This window comes from Oncorhynchus keta, chromosome 27 (assembly GCF_023373465.1).
Source record: "Oncorhynchus keta strain PuntledgeMale-10-30-2019 chromosome 27, Oket_V2, whole genome shotgun sequence".
NCBI lineage: Eukaryota > Metazoa > Chordata > Actinopteri > Salmoniformes > Salmonidae > Oncorhynchus > Oncorhynchus keta.
The window spans coordinates 48,366,241-48,387,025 of NC_068447.1; the positions used below are offsets into that span (position 1 = coordinate 48,366,241).

General features: G+C 42.3%; 1 protein-coding gene across 1 annotated transcript; it reads left to right on the plus strand.

Annotated features, from left to right (window-relative positions):
- The first annotated feature begins 11,012 nt into the window (after window positions 1-11,012).
- Window positions 11,013-20,243, plus strand: LOC118360232 (RING finger protein 223). The gene is made up of 2 exons (XM_035739517.1): window positions 11,013-11,530; window positions 18,235-20,243. The coding sequence occupies exon 2, from the start codon at window positions 18,335-18,337 to the stop codon at window positions 19,052-19,054; it is 720 nt and encodes a 239-aa protein (XP_035595410.1). The 5' UTR covers window positions 11,013-11,530; window positions 18,235-18,334; the 3' UTR covers window positions 19,055-20,243.
- Window positions 20,244-20,785: the final 542 nt, after the last annotated feature.

Below are 20,785 nucleotides of genomic sequence, written 5' to 3' on the forward strand. Positions count from 1 at the left end.
TACACGCAAAATGAATGAAATAAAAGCCCTTCTTGTTGATGGAGGAAACATTGAAACTGTGGATGAGAGTCTTGAAGCATTCCATGCTGTTCTCAATGACTTTAAGAATGCTCATAATTCTGTGCTAGAGCTGGTCACGGAGGAGGAACACGAACAGGAGAGCATGAACTATTATCAACCAAGAATGAGAACTTATGAACATTTCCTGAAAGAGGTGGAAATATGGAAAAAAGCTGAAATCGAGCCACAAACGCTCATTGAACCACACGACAGCATTTCAAATGTGTCAAAAACATCATGTAAAACGAAGTCTTCTAAAACTGCTTCCTCAGTGTCCTCTGCACGCCTAAAAGCTGAGGCAGAACGAGCAGCTCTACTAGCTCGCCAAGCATCATTACAGGACAAGCATGCATTGGAACTGGAGAAAGCTCAACTGGAACAACAGAAAGCTCAACTGGAACAACAGAAAGCTCAACTGAATGTTAGGATGGAAAAAATGGCACTGGAAACGGACATAGCAGCATATAATGCCAAACTGAAGGTTCTGGAGAGTGTTGAGTCAACTTCTCAATCCCATTCTGTGGCAGCCCATTTTCTAAGCCAAGAAGATGGAATGAACTCTTATTTTGAGAACCAGGAACCCGAGGTCTATAAGGAACCTGAACCATCACCTGTTGCATTTGCTGCATTAGGTGCAGTTCCAAAGACCCCACTACAAAGAGTTTTACAACAACCGACCACAAAGCCATCAAAACCTATTCAGAAAACAGTCATAAACCACACCCTTCAGCAGCCAACATCAAGGTCTAGCAATCAACACAGAATCAACACTGCGGGTATCAGCCATAGTACCAGCCATGATAACCTCACTACTGTCATGCAAAGGCAGAATGAAATTGCTGACCTCCTTGTACTACAGCACAAACAGGCCACACTCCCTGTTCGGGAGATACCTATGTTTGACGGTGATCCTCTAAACTTTAGGCCATTTATGCGTGCATTTGAGCATGGAATAGAAGATAAGACAAGCAGCCACCAGGATAGGCTCTATTACCTGGAACAGTACACCTCTGGTCAGCCCAAGGATCTAGTCCGTAGTTGTCTGCATATGGAAGCCAGAAGAGGCTATGCAGAGGCTAAGAGGTTGTTAAAGGAACACTTTGGCAATGAAATCAAAGTCACCACTGCTTACATGGAAAAAGCTTGGAACTGGATAAACATCAAACCGGATGATGGAAAGGGACTGGGTGGCTATGCACTCTATCTTAGAGGATGCTGTAACGCTATGCAAGACCTACAGAACATGGAAGAGCTTAATCTTCCCTCCAACATAAAGTTGATCATTTCAAAACTTCCCTACAAACTAAGGGAAAAATGGAGGTCTACAGCATGTGATATTTTAGAGAGACGCCACCTGAGGGCCCAGTTCAGTGACCTTGTGACGTTCATGGAAAAACAGGCAAAAATACTGCAGGATCCGTTGTACGGAGATATCCAAGATCCCCTGACCAACAAAAGGTTTTTAAAACCAAAACAGAAGCTGACTTTAAACAGCAGTTCAAGTCCAAGAGTAGGGAAGCAGCTTTGCCACTGCAGTAGATGTACTGGCAGATTGTGACTCGGAAAAACATCTAAAAGAACAAACATTCAAAGTCAAGAAACCAGGCACCTACCCTTCTGATGCTCCCAGTAGCTCATGTGTATTTTGCGCTGGTGAGCATTTCCTGGTCGACTGCCAACAGGTGAAGGCACAGCCACACGAAACCAAGGTTGAGTTTCTGAGATCAAAAGGCCTTTGTTTTGGCTGTTTGATGAGAGGACACTTAAGCAAAGAATGTAAAAGAAGGATGACCTGTCAGAAATGTCAAAGAAAGCACCCCACTATCCTGCACATTGAAGGAAGAGCAAGATTTAGATCTCTGAAGGCAGATACGAGGGGTGTAGCAGTAAAGCGGGAGGAGACTGTCAGCAGTGCTCTTGTTTCACTGGAAGCTGGTGAAGATACCAGGGCCGGTACAGATTGTGCACTTGCGATTGTGCCAGTTCAAGTAAAGATGGCAAATGAAAGCAAGTCTACGTTAACCTATGCATTTCTCGATTCTGGTAGCTCAGCAACATTTTGTACGGAGAGACTCATGAGGCAGTTGCAAGCTAAAGGCAGTGAGACTGAAATTCTGCTACGCACAATGGGGCAGGAGAGTCCTACCAAGAGCTTTGAGATATCTGGATTAGAGATTGGCAATGTGGAAGGTGACACATTTCTTGCATTACCAAAGGTCTACACCCAAAATAAGATCCCAGTGACAAGAGAGAACATTCCCACTCAGAAAGATCTCAAAAGGTGGCCATACCTGAAAGAAGTTCAGTTGAAGGAAATTGACGCCGACATCGAACTCCTGATTGGCGTAAATGCTCCAAAGGCAATGGAACCCTGGAAAATCATAAATAGTCAAGGCAACGGACCGTATGCAGTGAAAACCCTCTTTGGATGGGTGATGAACGGTCCTCTTAGCAATTGTACCATGGCAGAAGACAACTGTGAGAGGTACGATGAGGAAGTAATTCAAACAGTCAAGTCCAACTTCTATGTTGATGACTGCCTCAAGTCAGTGGCCACAGAAGAACAAGCCATAGCTCTCACGAAAAACCTCAGGGATGTGTGCTCTCAGGGTGGGTTCAAATTGACCAAGTGGGTCAGCAACAGCCGCACTGTGCTGGCTTCTATCTCTGATGAACACAAAGCCAAGCAGATAAAAGAACTGGACCTGGACAGAGAAAAGCTGCCTGTTGAAAGAGCACTTGGAATCCGATGGAACATTGAAAGTGATGCATTTACCTTCAGAGTTACTGTCAAGAACAGACCCCTTACAAGAAGAGGTATTCTCTCAACTGTCAGCTCTATTTATGATCCATTAGGTTTCCTCGCCCCATTTGTATTAAAGGCAAAGCAAATTCTTCAAGTGCTTTGCAAGCTAAAGTGTGGATGGGACGAAGTCATCCCTGAAGAACACTCTATTTCATGGCAGAGATGGCTCTCAGAGCTGGACCAGCTCTCCAGATTCCAGATAGACAGGTGTATGATGCCTGAGAACTTTGGTCAAGTCAAGACGGCACAGCTGCATCACTTCGGTGATGCAAGTGAACAAGGTTATGGCACGGCAAGTTACCTTAGGTTCACAAACGGTATGGAAAAGGTTCACATTGCATTCATACTAGGGAAATCAAGGGTGACTCCACTCAAGCAGATGACAATCCCCAGACTGGAACTTGCTGCAGCAACATTGGCAGTGCGAGTGGACAGGATGTTAAAGTTGGAGCTCCAGATTGAACTTGAGGAGTCAACTTTTGGACGGACAGCCAGTCTGTGCTAAAATACATCCGCAATGATACCAAGAGATTCCATACCTTTGTGGCTAATAGGGTTGCTATGATCCGTGACCTATCGAAAGCAAAACAGTGGAGGTATTTGAACTCAAAACACAACCCAGCCGATGATGCCTCAAGAGGATTATACGTTGAAATGTTCCTGAACTCAAAGAGATGGCATAAAGGACCAGAATTCCTGGAGAAACCAGAAACTCAATGGCCGAAAGTCCCCGAGGAGCTTGGCTCCATCCCTCCGGATGATCCAGAGGTGAGAAAAGACGTAATCGTAAACCATACAAGTGTGGAAGAAAAGAGTCCAACCAGCAAACTGATTGAGTACTATTCAACATGGAACAGCTTGAAGAAAGCAGTTGCCTGGATGCTGAAACTGAAGAAACGTCTTCTACAGTTAAGCCAGAAAAGGAAAATTCTCTCTCAAACTGGTCCAGATCAGAGTCTGACAAACTCACTGAAGGAACAAATTGACAAGTTGAAACTGACGTTTGGAAAAGAAAGTCTGTCTGTGTATGACCTAGATGAAGCAGAAAAGGTCATCATTCGATTTGAACAACGACAGCACTTTAAACAAGACATTGCACTAGTTGTGAAAGGAAAACAATGTGCCAAGAGAAGTGGCTCAATCTGTAAGCTTGATCCAATTGTTGACAATGGCATTCTGAGAGTAGGAGGAAGGTTAAGCAAAGCTGCTATGCCTACGGAACTAAAGAATCCTATGATCCTGCCCAAAGACTCCTACATCTCTAGACTGATCTTACTGCACATCCATGAGCAGGTTGGCCACTCTGGGAGAGGTCACATGCTTTCTAGACTTCGCCAGCGATATTGGATACCCTGTGCCAACTCTTTAGCAAGGAAGATCCTTAAGAGCTGTGTCTTTTGCAGGCGGATGCAAGCTAGAGCTGGAGAACAGAAGATGGCCGACCTTCCACAAGATCGGGTGTCACCTGATTTGCCGCCTTTCACCCATGTGGGCATAGATTACTTCGGCCTCATAGAGGTGAAGCGAGGCCGCGTTCATGTGAAGCGTTATGGTGTGATCTTTACTTGCCTTGTGAGTCGAGCTGTCCATCTAGAAGTTGCTAGTTATCTGGATACTGATTCCTGCATCAATGCCCTGCGCAGGTTCATCTGTCGAAGGGGCCCAGTAACAAGTATCAGAACAGACAACGGCACCAACTTTGTTGGAACACACAGAGAGCTAGGAGAAGCTATGAAAGAGCTGGATCACAACAAGATTCAAAAATAATTACTGAAGGAAGGAGTGACATGGTCATTCAACCCTCCCTCTGGAGCCCACCATGGGGGGGTATGGGAGCGGTTGATCCGACTGGTGAAAAAGATCCTCTATTCAATCCTTAAAGAGCAAGTACTGGATGATGAGGCTTTGCAGACAGCCTTGTGTGAAGTTGAGGCGATTATGAATGACAGACCAATCACTACTGTAACAAATGACCCTAATGATCTAGAACCCTGACTCAACCATCTGCTTCATCTGAAGGCCAAGCCAGTCCTGCCACCAGGACTATTCCAGAGAAGCGACCTATACTCACGAAGGAGATGGAAGCAAGTACAATATATCACTGACCTCTTCTGGAAGAGATGGATCAGGGAGTATCTTCCACTTATGCAGGAGCGGAACAAGTGGAACAAAACTAAGAGAAACTTCAGTCCTGGTGACCTCGTGGTCATCGTCGATGACACCGCCCCAAGGAACTCTTGGCTAATGGGGCGTGTGGTGGAGGCTTTGCCAGGGGCCAAAGGTCTTGTCCGGAGCGTCATGGTTAAGACTAAGACCAATATCTTACAGAGACCTATCAATAAACTCTGTCTGCTCCTTGAGGCGACGGAGTGACACACACACACACACAGTGCTCCATCTTAGAATCACGTGCACCTCTGATTCGTTGATGTCGCACTCTTACATTATTTGATGTCATACATTTTTGGACGTCAAACTCTTGACATTTTTCGAAGTTGAACACCTTTACACTTCAACTCAGACTGAGATCTATGGACTATTTTCCTATATGGTACCTTGTATATTTGTATATAGCTATGAACTGCAATAGTGCTCTGGTATAGAATGTTTTGTGTATTGGCTCTACGTTTGAATTTAAAGTAATTGTTGTGCATTCAGTGCAGTCAACAATTAGGGGCCGGTATGTTAGAGCCGATTTGGACATATTTGTATAAAAGACCGAACATATGGAGCTCCATGTATATTTGTGTAAATATATTAAATATTAATGTAAATGAAATATTAGTTACGTACCTTTATGATTTATATTTACCCGATTGAGATATATTAATTTGTTGTTAGTGTAACTCGGCCATTTGGCCCCCCCTCTTGCCTGTTCATTGTATTGTGGTAAGTGTGTTAGGATAAAGGCAGGAAGTTAGGCCTTCGGGAGAGGGAGTCCTTGCTAGATGCGGGAGCGGTATAGTTTTTTGACCATACAGACATACAGACATACAGACATACAGACATACAGACATACTGACATACCATAATATGTATTTTCCATATCAAGTATTTTGTGCTTTAAGTTGATTGGAGAATCATTTATTTGTTAGATATAAGAAGAATAAACATTTTTGTTGCACCATATCCCTGGATGTCATGGAATGTTTGGCCGTTTGGAAACCTTGAGTGTGGACTGTATGCGTACCAAACAACCCCGCTTCAGGCTTGGGCAGTGGCTATGGTAAAGACGAAAGGAAGCCACTACAATAGGAGTATGTGACAAAATGATAAATCTTTCCAATAATAGTTCATTAGTATGTTTCAGATGCTATTCAATAAGGGGTAAATCCTAACTTCCCATTGACATCAATGCATGATTTAGGGGAAATGCAACATAAGCAAGTAATTCAACTAATCTGAAAGATCATATCTAGCCAAGAAGCCAATAGACGGTCACGCTATCCTACTGAAGACTGACTCGTTCGCTGCATCAGAGATACATACTTTCCTATTGCAGAACCCATTATGCAAGATCCAGAAGGTCTTCAGAGACTCTCATGCGTTGCGCTAGGCTTCACTGTACCAAAATCATCTGTTAGCTCCGTTCACAGGCCCAGGCATCGAGGTCACTGCGCTGATAAGCGGCTTAAAAATAAACAGTATCTTTGAATTGACATACATTGTATCCATGCTTGCCCTAGTTAGGGGCATACAGTATGATTCAAGTGTGAGGGTTTTATAGTTTAGTTGTTACTGGAAAGGATGAATCTATTCATGGTGTATGCTAAACTGTGGAGTGCAGGTGAGTGTGGGCTGGCTGCTGGTAAATGGAGGGTGGAGAAAGAATGGCCTTAAGGTATATGATTTCTTCTCCAGCTCCGTCCGACCTGTTGAACTCTATCGATTCAGAGAAATGCTGTTCGGCATAAAAAGGTTACTTTAAGTTACATAATACATTGATCATCAAATCCCTCCCTTTGCAGTGCTGGCTAATTTAATCACACACTGCATATGGACTGAATTATAATGACCCATGCATTTCTGGTTAAACACTAACATACTCAGAAATATTAACGACTGATTAACTAACCCTGATATGACTTGTATTTGTAGCAAGGCATATTTCATATTTGAAATATACTTGCAAAATCATACGAATCATGAAGCACTCAAAAACAACAGTGTATACCACCAAAGTTGGCTTTAAAACACACATAACACCTTACAATATAGGTTTTCAAGACACTTATGTGACTTACAATCGAAATCCCATGATGAACTTATGTTAAAGGGAAACAAATCGCCTTTTCCCTATCTCGCTTGTTTCCCCAACAGGCCCAGAGTAAAATGTAGATATTATTTATTTCCCCTTTCCTCGAGGGCAGCGCAGCAACCATTACTGCCCGCTCACGTGCGAGCATCAAGCTTCATCTTGCTTCATCTGAAGCATCAAGCTTCAGCAACTAGTAAAATCAAACCGTCTTGTCATAGTCGCTGTGTGCTCCATTGCTTCTCTTCGGGACAGTCACTCATTTTAAAGGCTGGCAACATATTTAAAGGCATGCGCACAAATTCCAGGTATTATTTTATTATTTAACCTTTATTTAACTAGGCAAGTCAATTAAGAACAAATTCTTATTTACAATGACGGCCTACCCCGGTGCTGGGCCAATTGTGCGCCGCCCAATGGGACTCCCAATCACATCCGGTTGTGACACAGCCTGGAATCAAACCAGGGTCTGTAGTGACACCTCTAGCACTGAGATGCTGTGCCTTAGACAATTGTGCCACTTGGGAGACCTTAAGTAATTCCTCTGTTACACCCTCTCCCTTCCTTCCCCCTAAGGCACATGCAAGCCCCCACACCTCAGCAACCAATAAATGGCTTGGGTGATATGAAACAGCAGTATTTGTATTCCAGTTAGTAAATAACAGGCGGGCTACAACAGCTGTTAGCACGAGGTCAAAGTTAATGGCCCAGACCCATGTCACCCTGAACTGCCATGTGTTATTAAAACATGTACGGTTTCCTGAACCGTACAATGCCCCACCTTGTGATACAACCACTCTTTCAGGATGGATGTCTTGATTATAATAGCAAAAAGGTTCAATAATGAGTATTTTGGATTATGTTGTGTTGAATAGAAATTAATGGTAAATAATGAATAGTGTCATTTTGAAGTCACTTTTATTGTGAATAAGAATAGTGTCAGGGGTGTGCGTACTGGTAGCAAAGTCAGGTGCAGGAGAGCAGAGAGTTGTGAACAAGCGCACTCTTTATTTAGGCAGGAGAAACCAACAGACGGACGCAACTGCGTCTAAACCTCCAGCCAATTGGTAAAAGTGCCAAAAACACGCAAACATTCACAATAATTATGTACAAACAAATAAACATACCTCGTGACAAAACGCGGAATAATATGAACACCAGTCTGGCACGTCAAAATGACACGTAAACACAAACAATATCACACAAAGACATGAGGGGGAACATGAGGGGGAACAGAGGAATAAATACATGCAGTATGATTGGGGAATGCAAACCAGGTGTGCAAAACAAGACAAAACAAATGGATCAATGAAAAATGGAGCGGCGATGGCTAGAAAGCCGGTGACGTCGACTGCCGAACGCCACCCGAACAAGGAGAGGAGCCGACTTTCAACCGAACAAGGAGAGGAGCCGACTTTCAACCGAACAAGGAGAGGAGCCGACTTTCAACCGAACAAGGAGAGGAGCCGACCAACCGAACAAGGAGAGGAGCCGACTTCCACCCGCAAGGAGAGGAGCCGACTTCCACCCGAACAAGGAGAGGAGCCGACTTCACCCGAACAAGGAGAGGAGCCGAACAACAAGGAGAGGAGCCGACTTTCAACCGAACAAGGAGAGGAGCCGACTTCGGGAGAAGTCGTGACAAATAGAACATGTTTCTGAATACTTCTACATTAATGTGGATGCTACCATCATTATGGGTAATCATGAATGAATCGTGAATAATAGTCAGTAAGAAGGTTACAGAGGCATACATATAATACCACCACAAAAATCGACCTCCTTTGTTATTGGTAATGGTGAGAGGTTAGTATGTTTTAGGGGTAGGAACTGTGTTCCTCTGTAACTTTCTCACTCATCATTATTCACAATTAATTCACGATACTATATTCTTATTTACAATAAAAGTGACAATGCATTATTTACCATTCATTTGTATTGGACACAACATAATCCGAAACACAACCAAAACATTCTGCAAATGCATCCAACAGGTTTGTAGTCATAAGTTTGATGTAGTCATCGTGTGCTAGGAAGATGGGACCAAATACTGATACTTTAATACACTATCATTTTCCAGTCATAAGTTTGATGTAGTCATTGTGTGCAAAGAAGTTGGGACCAAATACTGATACTTTAATACACTATCATTTTCCAGTCATAAGTTTGATGTAGTCATTGTGTGCAAGGAAGATGGGACCAAATACTGATACTTTAATATGCTATCATTTTCCAGTCATACGTTTGATGTAGTCATTGTGTGCAAGGAAGATGGGACCAAATACTGATACTTTAATACACTATCATTTTCCAGTCATAAGTTTGATGTAGTCATTGTGTGCAAGGAAGATGGGAACAAATACTAATACTTTAATCCACAATCATTGAATTTGTCCAAATATTTATGACACCTTCAAATGGGGTGACTTGATAGATAAAGTGCTTTCATTTCTAAATGATAAAAATATATTCATGAAACTACCCTCAAATAAAATATGACATTCTGTGCTGTCGCCTCATATAACACATTTGATCTCAAATTCTAAATGCTGGAATATAGAGCCAAATTAAACATTTTCGTTTCGCTGTCTAAATAGTGTATTATCCAGTGTTTTGTGTGACTGTTCTTAATGGGAGGCTGTTAATAGTAGGGCGCCTAGGATTGCCACATTCAAATAACATTTAAAAAATGCTGAGGTTTTACAGAAATACTGGTTGGAGGGTTATGGATTTCCTGCTTATTCCCTCCAGTTTCCAGAAATACTGGTTGGAGGGTTATGGATTTCCTGCTTATTCCCTCCAGTTTCCAGAAATACTGGTTGGAGGGTTATGGATTTCCTGCTTATTCCCTCCAGTGTCCAGAAATACTGGTTGGAGGGTTATGGATTTCCTGCTTATTCCCTCCAGTGTCCAGAAATACTGGTTGGAGGGTTATGGATTTCCTTGTCCAGAAATACTGGTTGGAGGGTTATGGATTTCCCTTATTCCAGTGTCCAGAAATACTGGTTGGAGGGTTATGGATTTCCTGATTATTCCCTCCAGTGTCCAGAAATACTGGTTGGAGGGTTATGGATTTCCTGCTTATTCCCTCCAGTGGTTGGAGGGTTATGGATTTCATTCCCTCCAGTTTCCAGAAATACTGGTTGGAGGGTTATGGATTTCCTGATTATTCCCTCCAGTGTCCAGAAATACTGGTTGGAGGGTTATGGATTTCCTGCTTATTCCCTCCAGTTTCCAGAAATACTGGTTGGAGGGTTATGGATTTCCTGCTTATTCCCTCCAGTTTCCAGAAATACTGGTTGGAGGGTTATGGATTTCCTGCTTATTCCCTCCAGTTTCCAGAAATACTGGTTGGAGGGTTATGGATTTCCTGCTTATTCCCTCCAGTTTCCAGAAATACTGGTTGGACGGTTATCGATTTCCTGCTTATTCCCTCCAGTTTCCAGGAATCTTCCAACAGGGATTTCTTCAAAACCTGGGAATTTTTGGAAAGTTACCGGAATTTTGCAATCCTAAAGTGACCCAGGTAAACTTTCACGTGTAACCACAAATTAGTGTCCAAAGCAGAAGAGACTGCAATGAGCTAGTCAATTTATTGTCAATGAGAAACGCAATCTCTGAGAGATGTGCTATGACAGTACAAACCCATTCATATGGTCTGATGCGCTGAGAATCGTATACTATTTTATAAGTGCGATCACACACAGTAGATGGGAAGGCCCTGAGAACACTTTAATAGGCTGGGTGGTATCTGAACACCCCCAACCTTACCTTTCATAGGGTAAGAGCAGTGACAACATTTGATTTGATTGTCTCAGTGTGTTTTTGCACGAGTGTGTTGGCGGGATATAAGAGAGACAGAAAGAGCAGGAGAGAGAAAGAGAGGAGAGAGAGGGAAGGAGATGGGGAGTAAGGAAAGGGAGTGTAAGGTAGAGAGGAAACAATGTGTTGGATTCTCCTTAGCCTATCCCTCTCCCCTCCCCCTCTCCCCCTTGTCCTACCCCTTCAGACGCTCCCTCAAGGCCACCTTTTTGTTCCCCTGCCTGCAGTGTCATTGACATAGAGAGCTGAAAAGGGAGTCGGCAGAGTAGAGCAGGTGAGAGACGACCAACGGACAGAGATAGAAGGACCCCTGGGCTAATGCAAACACCTCATGCTACTGTGAAGGTTTGTCGGAGCACACCTGCAGCTTGCTTGACTTCCATTCGTTATCGCTTCCAATGACCAGGGAATACTGTAGCTGCAGAGTGATCCCCACAATTCACACCTCCTCCATGGGACCCCGCCACCAGTCGTCCAACTTGGCCTGAAGATGTGTTTTTGTCTACAGAAGGAAGAATCGATCAGGAAATACCTGTAATACACTAGAAAGAGAAAGAGGGTCATCTGACAATATTTTCACTATACAGGTAAGAGGAAACCTCAGCAGGAACTTTTCAACTTTTGTTGACCTTAGCTTATATGTATACAGTGCAAACATATGAGATTGTCCCAACTGGTACAGGAGAAAACATTTTTTGTTTTAGATTATGTTTTAACGTGTGAATCAATTAACTTCATACCAGAGAAAGTTTTTTGAGCAGAACTGTATGCTGTTGCACACCTCACGTTTCTGAGGATCAAGTTACGTTTACTTTAGAATTGGAGAACAGGTAGAGCAGCAATGTAAAAGAGAAAGGCAGTTCAACTGTCTGTGCACCAGCTGACCTCAAAATACACACAGCTGAAGAAAACAAAGGTCATGCTCCGGGGTGGACAAGTCATCTGGCATTTCGAGCATTCGGGGCCAGATATGGGCTGGTCAATTTTTAGCCGAAGTTGGCATGTCAACAAAAAAAATGAGCTAAATGATTATTATCTGGCTAATAATGGAGGTCTCAAGGAATAAAATGGGCTGGTGTGGGGGCCTCAAGGGAAAACAGTTGGCTGTTGTGGGGGCCACTAAGAAAAAAAATGGTCTGTTGTGTGAGAAATTCCAGAGACGATTTCTGGTCCCAGTCCGCCTCTGGCTAGTCAGTTGAAAACAACAGCTGCTGCCCGAAAAAGTCAACACATAACTCTACCTGCTTTGCTTCGAAGAATCGTAGGCACTGTAGCCTACTGCACTTAGCTTAGCTTACCATTTAAAAAGGATGACTTGGTAACATTTTAAAATAGCTTTAATGAATAAGCATTGATAAACTATTTATAAACTGTTAATAAATACGTATTTAATTAATTGTAAACATTGATACACAATGTATAAAGATACCAATGACTTTAAACAAGCTAAGATTCCACTCTGAGAATCCGAAAAACACAACACTTAACAACAAAAAATATCTCAGCTCAGGCAGCATGAATAGATTTGGAGGCAGTCACAAAACCGCGTTACTTGGCTAAAATGGCGATAGGGTGAAAACGTGCCGCTGATATCCAAAGCGGTTCGTATAGATAGAGACAGGGCAGGCAGGGAGGGAGGGTTCAAAATTCAGGGAGCACCAGGCTGCAAAACAAAGGCTCTCCTTCCTCATGTTCCTGTGGTAGATAATCAGGTCCGACTTACCTAAAAAAGATTATATTAATGACTAACTGTCAGTGGTCCCACACAATAAAATGTGCCCATAAGCACTGATACGTGGTTGGTGTTGTGGTTTGTTGACTTTGTTAAATAAACCTGATTGTTCCAGCTCGGAGTTAGGGAGGGTAAGCTGATCTTAGATCTGTGCTTTGGGGGTAACTTCTACCTGAAGTGCAAACAGTGGATTGGGATCGTGGGAGGTTAACAGTGACTTAACAAGTTTAACAAAGTTTAGAATTAAACCCATAGGCCACAGATAAGCTGCAGATATTCTCACTTGGTCTACTTAGTTGATTGTTTTACATTGTTCCCAACATCAGAGCAGTTGCTACATTGTAGTTTGCGTAGGAAGTTAGGGGATCCATCAAGACTTATTTTGGGGGCCTCCAATTTTTTCTGTGTCTGAAATGGTGGTGTGTGTGTGTGTGCGTGTGTGTGAGAGAGAGAGAGAGAGAGAGAGAGAGAGAGAGAGAGAGAGAGAGAGAGAGAGAGAGAGAGAGAGAGAGAGAGAGATACACTGTGGAGAGAGAGACAGGAGGCCTGGGCAAAGGCTGGCACTGCAGGAATGCCAACAAGTAGATGGAGCAATGAGAGGACAGGAAGAACAAGCAGACACATTGTAGCAGAGCTGGGCCCGGACAGAGAGGGGTAGGGCTGCTGTGTGTCGAGGGGGAACACATGCGACCCCCCGAAACCTCCTCATCACAGCTACTGTATCACCTGTCCTGTACCTACTAGCTACAGTACCTACCTATCCTGCATTAGCGGAACACAGGTGTCAATCACACCCAAACCAATACCAGTAAGTTTGTAATTTGTCAGGAAGTGGCATATGTAGTTACAGTGCCTTCAGAGAGTATTCACACCCCTTGACTTTTTCCACATTTTGTGGTGTTGCAGCCATGATTAGAAATATATTATATTGAGATATTTTGTCACACACATTATCCCATAATGTCAATGTGGAAATATGTTTTTAGAAATCTTTACAAAGCAATACAAAATGAAAAGGTGAAATGTCTTGAGTCAATAAGTATTCAACCCCTTTGTTATGGCAAGATGAAATAAATTGAATATCCCTTTCAGCAAGGGGGAGTTATTAATTACACTTTGGATGGTGTATCAATACACCCACATAGATGCAGGTGTCTTTCTTAACTCAGTCGCCGAGGAGGAAGAAAACCGCTCAGGGATTTCACAATGAGGCCGATGGTGACTTTAAAACAGTTTAATGGCTGTGATGGGAGAAAACTGAGGATGGATCAACAACAGTGTAGTTACTCCACAATACTAACCGTGTACAGAATAAAAATTGTACAGAATAAAAATATTCCAAAACATGCATCCTGTTTGCAACAAGGCACTAAAGTAATACTGATGTCATAAGGTGAATGCACCAATTTGTAAGTCGCTCTGGATAAGAGCGTCTGCTAAATGACTTAAATGTAATGTAAATGTAATACTGTAAAAAAATGGCAAAGTTATTCCCTTTTTGTCCTGAATACAAAGTGTTATGTTTGGGGCAAATCCAATACAACACATTACTGAGTACCACTCTCCATATTTTCAAGCATAGTGGTGGCTGCATCATGTTATGGGTTTGCTTGTCATTGGCAAGGACTGGTCAGTTTAGGATAAAAAAATACATGGAATGGAGCTAAGCACAGGCAAAATGCTACTAGAAAACCTGGTTCAGTTAGCTTTCTACCAGACACTGGGAGATTAATTTACCTTTCAGCAGCACAATAACCTAAAACACTAGGCCAAATATACACCAGAGTTGCTTACCAAGAAGACAGTGAATGTTCCTGAGTGGCCGAGTTACAGTTTTCATTTAAATCTGCTTGAAAATCTTTGGAAAGACTTGAAAATGGTTGTCTAGCAGTAAATCAGCGACCAATTTGACAGAGCTTGAAGAATTATTTAAAGAATAAGGGGCAAATGTTGCACAATCCAGGTGTTGAAAGCTCTAAGAGACTTACCCAGAAAGACTCACAGCTGTAATCGCTGCCAAAGGTAATTCTAAGATGTATTGACTCATGGTATACAATACTGGATGGCTAATGGCTAATGGTTGTGGTACAATAGTGGTGGTGCTATAACACTATCTGGCTGTTTATCAGACTGATGGTTGGCTGGGTGACTTTGAGGTTCTGGCCAGAGGGAGGTCCCTGTGGATTGCCCATCCTGACGTCTGCGAAAACCGGGAATAACAAAGAGCTCTGTGTCCATCCCTAGTACTGCCTGATGAGAGTCCCACATAACTGTTCCCCACTCACTAGAAAGATGCTTTCAACAGCTGGGCCTCATTCAGCCGGTGCACAGCGTTTGTGAAATGCTCAAATATAGATCATGTCGGTTTCCCGATCGCCCTCGTAAAAGAGGTTTCTTTAACTCAACGCTTTTTCCTGGTTAAATAAAAGTGAAATAAATGATATATTTGATGTAGAACAAAAAAGCCTCTGACAGGAAGAATGAACAATCGTGTCAGCTCTTATTCATAACATTTCTATCTACAACGTTTCCCTGATGAACATTGCCCAGGGGATGCAAGAGGTTGCCTAATGACTTTACAGTGGGTTTAGTTGGTAGAGAGTAATGATGGACAGTACCAGTCAAAAGTCTGGACACACCGACTCATTCAAGGGTTTTTCTTTATTTTTTACTATTTTCAAAATATAGATTTAAAAATATATATTTTTGTTATGTTTAGCTCACATAATATAAGTTAAAAGTATGCGTTAAAGTGTCTGTAGTAGAATACATGTATCAATGGAAAGGTCTCCAAAGCCTGATGGCTGCACGGTGGCTTCAATACAGCGCCCCAATATGAAAGAGCTGAAATGTGAGTGGTTCTGAACACCTCCCGAGTCCGAGTTTCAGCTACAGTCTTTTTGTTGCCCTGGATACGCCCATAGCAGCCACACACCTCTGTGGTAGAAGGGAGCTGTGCTTAAGCACAGTTTGTGAGACAAAATGCCGAAATAGGTTGTTCCCGCGGAAACATCTCCAAAGTCCAAACGGTTTGAGCTACAGTCAATGACCCCTTCATGGAAAGCTTAGACACTCACGAACACGCTCGAGTTGTCTATTTAGCTCGATGGTCACATCCGCACAGGACTCATTAGAATGGAAGGTGTTTTCTCCATAGAAGATCTTAAAGAAGTATTTCATTGTGATAATTAGGGGTTCAGCAGCAAAGCTGGTGAAACCCTATTTTACATGTTCCATTCATTATTATGTTCCTGTTTTGGTGAAAAAAATGCTTGTGAGATGAAAAGGCCCAGGACTGTGCAATTTAGCAAAAAAAAAAAAAAAAAAAAAAGGTCATTCTCATTTTGTCTGTCATAGTTGAAGTGTACCTATGATGACAATTACAGGCCTCTCTCATATTTTTAAGTGGGAGAACTTGCACAATTGTTGGCTGAATAAATACTTTTTTGCCCCACTGTAGTTGCTGTCACAAACTCCAAGTTGAACACAGTTGTCACATACTATTTGAATATTCATATCCCACAGAGCAAATATTTTCTGTATTTACATAATTCTTATAAATGCTGTTTTTAAGATCAGGTTTTTGTTTGGTTGACCTCATTTTTGTAGTCACAGTATTCAATTAAACTGATGAATGTACATTTTGATGTCAAAATGCATTTGATAGGATGATTTGGATTGGGACCAATATAGAGTTGAAGTCGGAAGTTTACATACACTTAGGTTGGAGTCATTAAAACTAGTTTTTCAAACACTCCACAAATGTATTTTTTAACAAACTATAGTTTTGGCAAGTCGGTTAGGAAACCAACTTTGTGCATGACACAAGTAATTTTTCCAACAATTGTCTACAGAAATAAATTGTAGACCTCCACAAGTCTGGTTCATCCTTGGAAGCGATTTCCAAACGCCTGAAGATACCATGCTCATCTGTACAAACAATAATATGCAAGTATAAACTCCATGGGGCCACGCAGCCGTCATACCGCTCAGGAAGGAGATGCATTCTGTCTCCTGGAGATGAATGTACTTTGTTGCGAAAAGTGCAAATCAATCCCAGAACAACAGCAAAGGACCTTGTGAAGATGCTGGAGGAAACAGGTACAAAAGTATCTATATCCATAGTAAAACGAGTCCTATATTGACATAACCTGAAAGGCCGCTCAGCAAGGAAGAAGCCACTGCTCCAAAACCGCCATAAAAAAGCCAGACTACGTTTTGCAACTGCACATGGGGACAAAGATCATACGTTTTGGAGAAATGTCCTCTGGTCTGATGAAACAAAAATAGAACTGTTTGGCCATTTTGACCATTGATATGTTTGGAGGAAAAAAGGTGAGGCTTGCAAACCGAAGAACACCATCCCAACTGTGAAGCACGGGGGTGGCAGCATCATGTTATGGGGGTGCTTTGCTGCAGGAGGGACTGGTGCACTTCACAAAATAGATGGCTTCATGAGGTTGGACAATTATGTGGATATATTGAAGCAACATCTCAAGACATCAGTCAGGAAGTTAAAGCTTGGTCAAAAATGGATCTTCCAAATGGACAATGACCCCAAGCATACTTCCAAAGTTGTGGCAAAATGGCTGAAGGACAACAAAGTCAAGGTATTGGAGTGGCCATCACAAATCCCTGACCTCAATCCCATAGAACATTTGAGGGCAGAACTGAAAAAGTCCTACAAACATGACTCAGTTACACCAGCTCTGTCAGGAGGAATGGGCCGGAATTCACCCAACTTATTGTGGGAAGCTTGTAGAAGGCTACCCGAAACATTTGACCCAAGTTAAACAATTTAAAGGCAATGCTACCAAATACTAATTGAGTGTATGCAAACGTCTAAACCACCGGGAATGTGATGAAAGCCAGATGATTAACTGTGTGTATGGCATAATACGCCATTTAAGAGCTGTCAATAGACCAGCGAAGGTCATTGTACCATTACATGAATGCCGACTAGGCCTGTGTGTGAATACTACCTATCTGTAGCATGAGTTAATTTGGGAATGTGAAGAAATAAATAAAAGCTGAAATAAATCATTCTCTCTACTATTATTCTGACATTTCACATTCTTAAAATAAAGTGGTGATCCTAACTGACCTAAAACAGGGAATTTTTACTAGGATTAAATGTCAGGAATCGTGAAAAACTGAGTTTAAATGTAGTTGGCTAAGGTGTATGTAAACTTCCGACTTCAAATGTATGTAAATATGTAAAAATACACTACATTTATACACCTTACTTTATGATAAAATTCCACCAAATGCTGAATTATTTGGGACTACCATGAGTGTAATCTCCTTAAATTAGGTCAGAATGTAATCATATTCTGAAGGGAATAACATAATGGAACTCCGCCTGCAAGAGGACGTAGACCTTTATGACCTACTGTATAATATGCTCTTGAATGGAATCCTGTTAACCATTTGGGATTATGTACACACTGCTTGATGCTAAACATACATTTTACATGGTGTCTGGCCCATTATTTTTACTAGAAACTATCTGAACACGTCATTAAAATATAAATAATCTGGATTTTCATTCATTCTCAGATAATCCACACCAAAAACAAAGAAGAGAAAGGGGGAAAAAAGAGGGAGTGCCAATCAAGACCAAAGAAAAGGAGAAAAGGATACAGAACACCCCTTCAAGATGGCGCAGATCCCTCAGATGTGGCACACCAAGGTGATGCCCCAGGAAGAGAATGTGGACCTGGACAAAATGGTTGCTTTTGGTAGCCAACCCGAGTGCTCCATCTGCTACAACACCTACGACAATGTCTTCAAGACGCCCAAGCTGCTGGAGTGCACCCACACCTTCTGCCTGGAGTGCCTGTCGCGCCTCATGGCCATTTCGCTAGGAGAACAGGAAGGAGGCAGCAGCAAAATCCCTTGTCCATTCTGCCGCCACCCTACCCTCCTAACCGAGGAGGGTCCGCCTGCCCTGGCCACCAGCCAAGAGGTACTGTGTAAACTGCCCAGCCACCAGCAGCACGAGGAACCTGTGTGGCTTGATGGGGAGAAGCTGTGCTACAAGCGGCCACTGGAGGCCAACCCCGGAACACCCAGCTCCGCCTCAGCCTTCTGCATCTCCATCGACATCGGGGCCAGCAAGGCAGGTGAGGTCCTTGCTCAGACATGGCCCCAGCGCATAGGCTTCCTGGAGCGTCTGAACGGCTGGAAGCGGCTGCTGGTCTTCATCGTGTTGATGGTGCTGCTGGTGGTCATCGTGCTGTGGCCCCTGCAGTGCATTGTCACCACGGGCAATATGCGCTGCATGCCGCGCACCGTGGGCTCAGGACTCGGCTTCACCGCCACCACCGCTACCCCATTCACCAGGATACCCAGTCTCACAAAGGGAGCCTTTAATTAAAAGACATGATATGTAGTAGGTCAGATACCTGGTTCACAAGTCCACAGATCGCCAGAGTGCTTATTGAAAAGCACATGGCCATGTGGTTAAGGCCCACGGCCGTCAGTTAGGGGCTCGTAAGGAAGCATTTCACGGTAAGGTCTACACCTGTGACTAATCAAATTTGATTTGATTGGAATCAAAGAAGACTGAATATAGAACTCAACGGTGAGAGACTGCACACTCCATCCAATTGTTTTAACAATTGATAAAGGTGTGCTCAGTGTCATTTTTCTGACAAGAAAGTTACAAATAACATTCATAATGAAATTCATACATGAATTCCAATCCTTGCACCTTGATTTAACTGATATTGTTTTGAGATTTTCCTTTATAAAATTGTTATTTTGCATTAAAAATATAACATGTGGATTAAATATGTTTATGTAATATTCAGTCACAATCTGGGTGAAATCTATTCATATCTACAGTATCAGATTTGTTGGCCACAGTACAACAGTATAGGTAATTGTTTTCAAAACAAATCCGTCCGACATTACTTTCACAACACACTGAAAGCATTTTTGTGGTGTATCCAAGTCAGAGCAGACATTGAAACTCAATACCTTAGAAACCTCCACTCAAAATGTTCAGTTAAAGAACAAAGTTCAGCTGTCTTATCTGATTTGAAAATAAGAGTATGCCAAGACACAATGCTGAAATTGTAAGTGTATATACATGTATAGTTCATTGTACTATTCTGATATATATTTAGTTTACAATACTACAATAAATGAAAAACAACACAGGCATGGTCTAGGTTTAGGAAAATATTGCATAGCTTTGTACAGCACTTACCTAATCAGGATTGACCAGAATGACATAGACATGAATGGTTGGTCTTGGTAGGAACTAATGATTCATGGTGTTTCCCACTTCCTGTTAGAATCGGTTTAATTCATTTGTATTAAATATATTGTTTCTTATTTTTTTTACATTCCAAAAACAACCATATACATACTAACAACTTACAGACACACACAAACAATGACTACATCTCCTCTGCCCAGACCTGCATGCTCACACCCCCATTCCTAGTGCCTGCATTATTGTTTTCCACTTGGCCTTAAATTGTACCAATTTGTTTTTCCCCATGCCATTTCAACATTTCAAAAATAAATCATGTGTTTTTCCCATTGTGTCAAAGATGGCGGATTGTTTGTCTTCCAAGTTTCTTTGTAGGTTTTTTTTTCAAGAAGTGTGATTCCTGTAAGTATCTTATCTGGGCACACACCATTTGACCAGTCATGATTTTCCTAACAAACAACCATTATTACTGTAAACTGCTTTAAAGGAAAAGTGAACCCTTCCTGCTACAGTAAGGAGGGTGCCTTTCCAGTTAGGGGTTCTCTTTTTACAATAGTGAGTGGTCTTTACAGTAGTGAGTGGTCTTTACAGTAGGGAGTGGTCTTTACAGTAGTGAGTGGTCTTTACAGTAGGGAGTGGTCTTTACAGTAGTGAGTGGTCTTTACAGTAGGGAGTGGTCTTTACAGTAGGGAGTGGTCTTTACAGTAGTTAGTGGTCATTACAGTAGGGAGTGGTCTTTACAGTAGGGAGTGGTCTTTACAGTAGTGAGTGGTCATTACAGTAGGGAGTGGTCTTTACAGTAGTGAGTGGTCTTTACAGTAGTGAGTGGTCTTTACAGTAGTGAGTGTTGATATGAGGCTGATAAACAGCTACTTTAGAATGCAA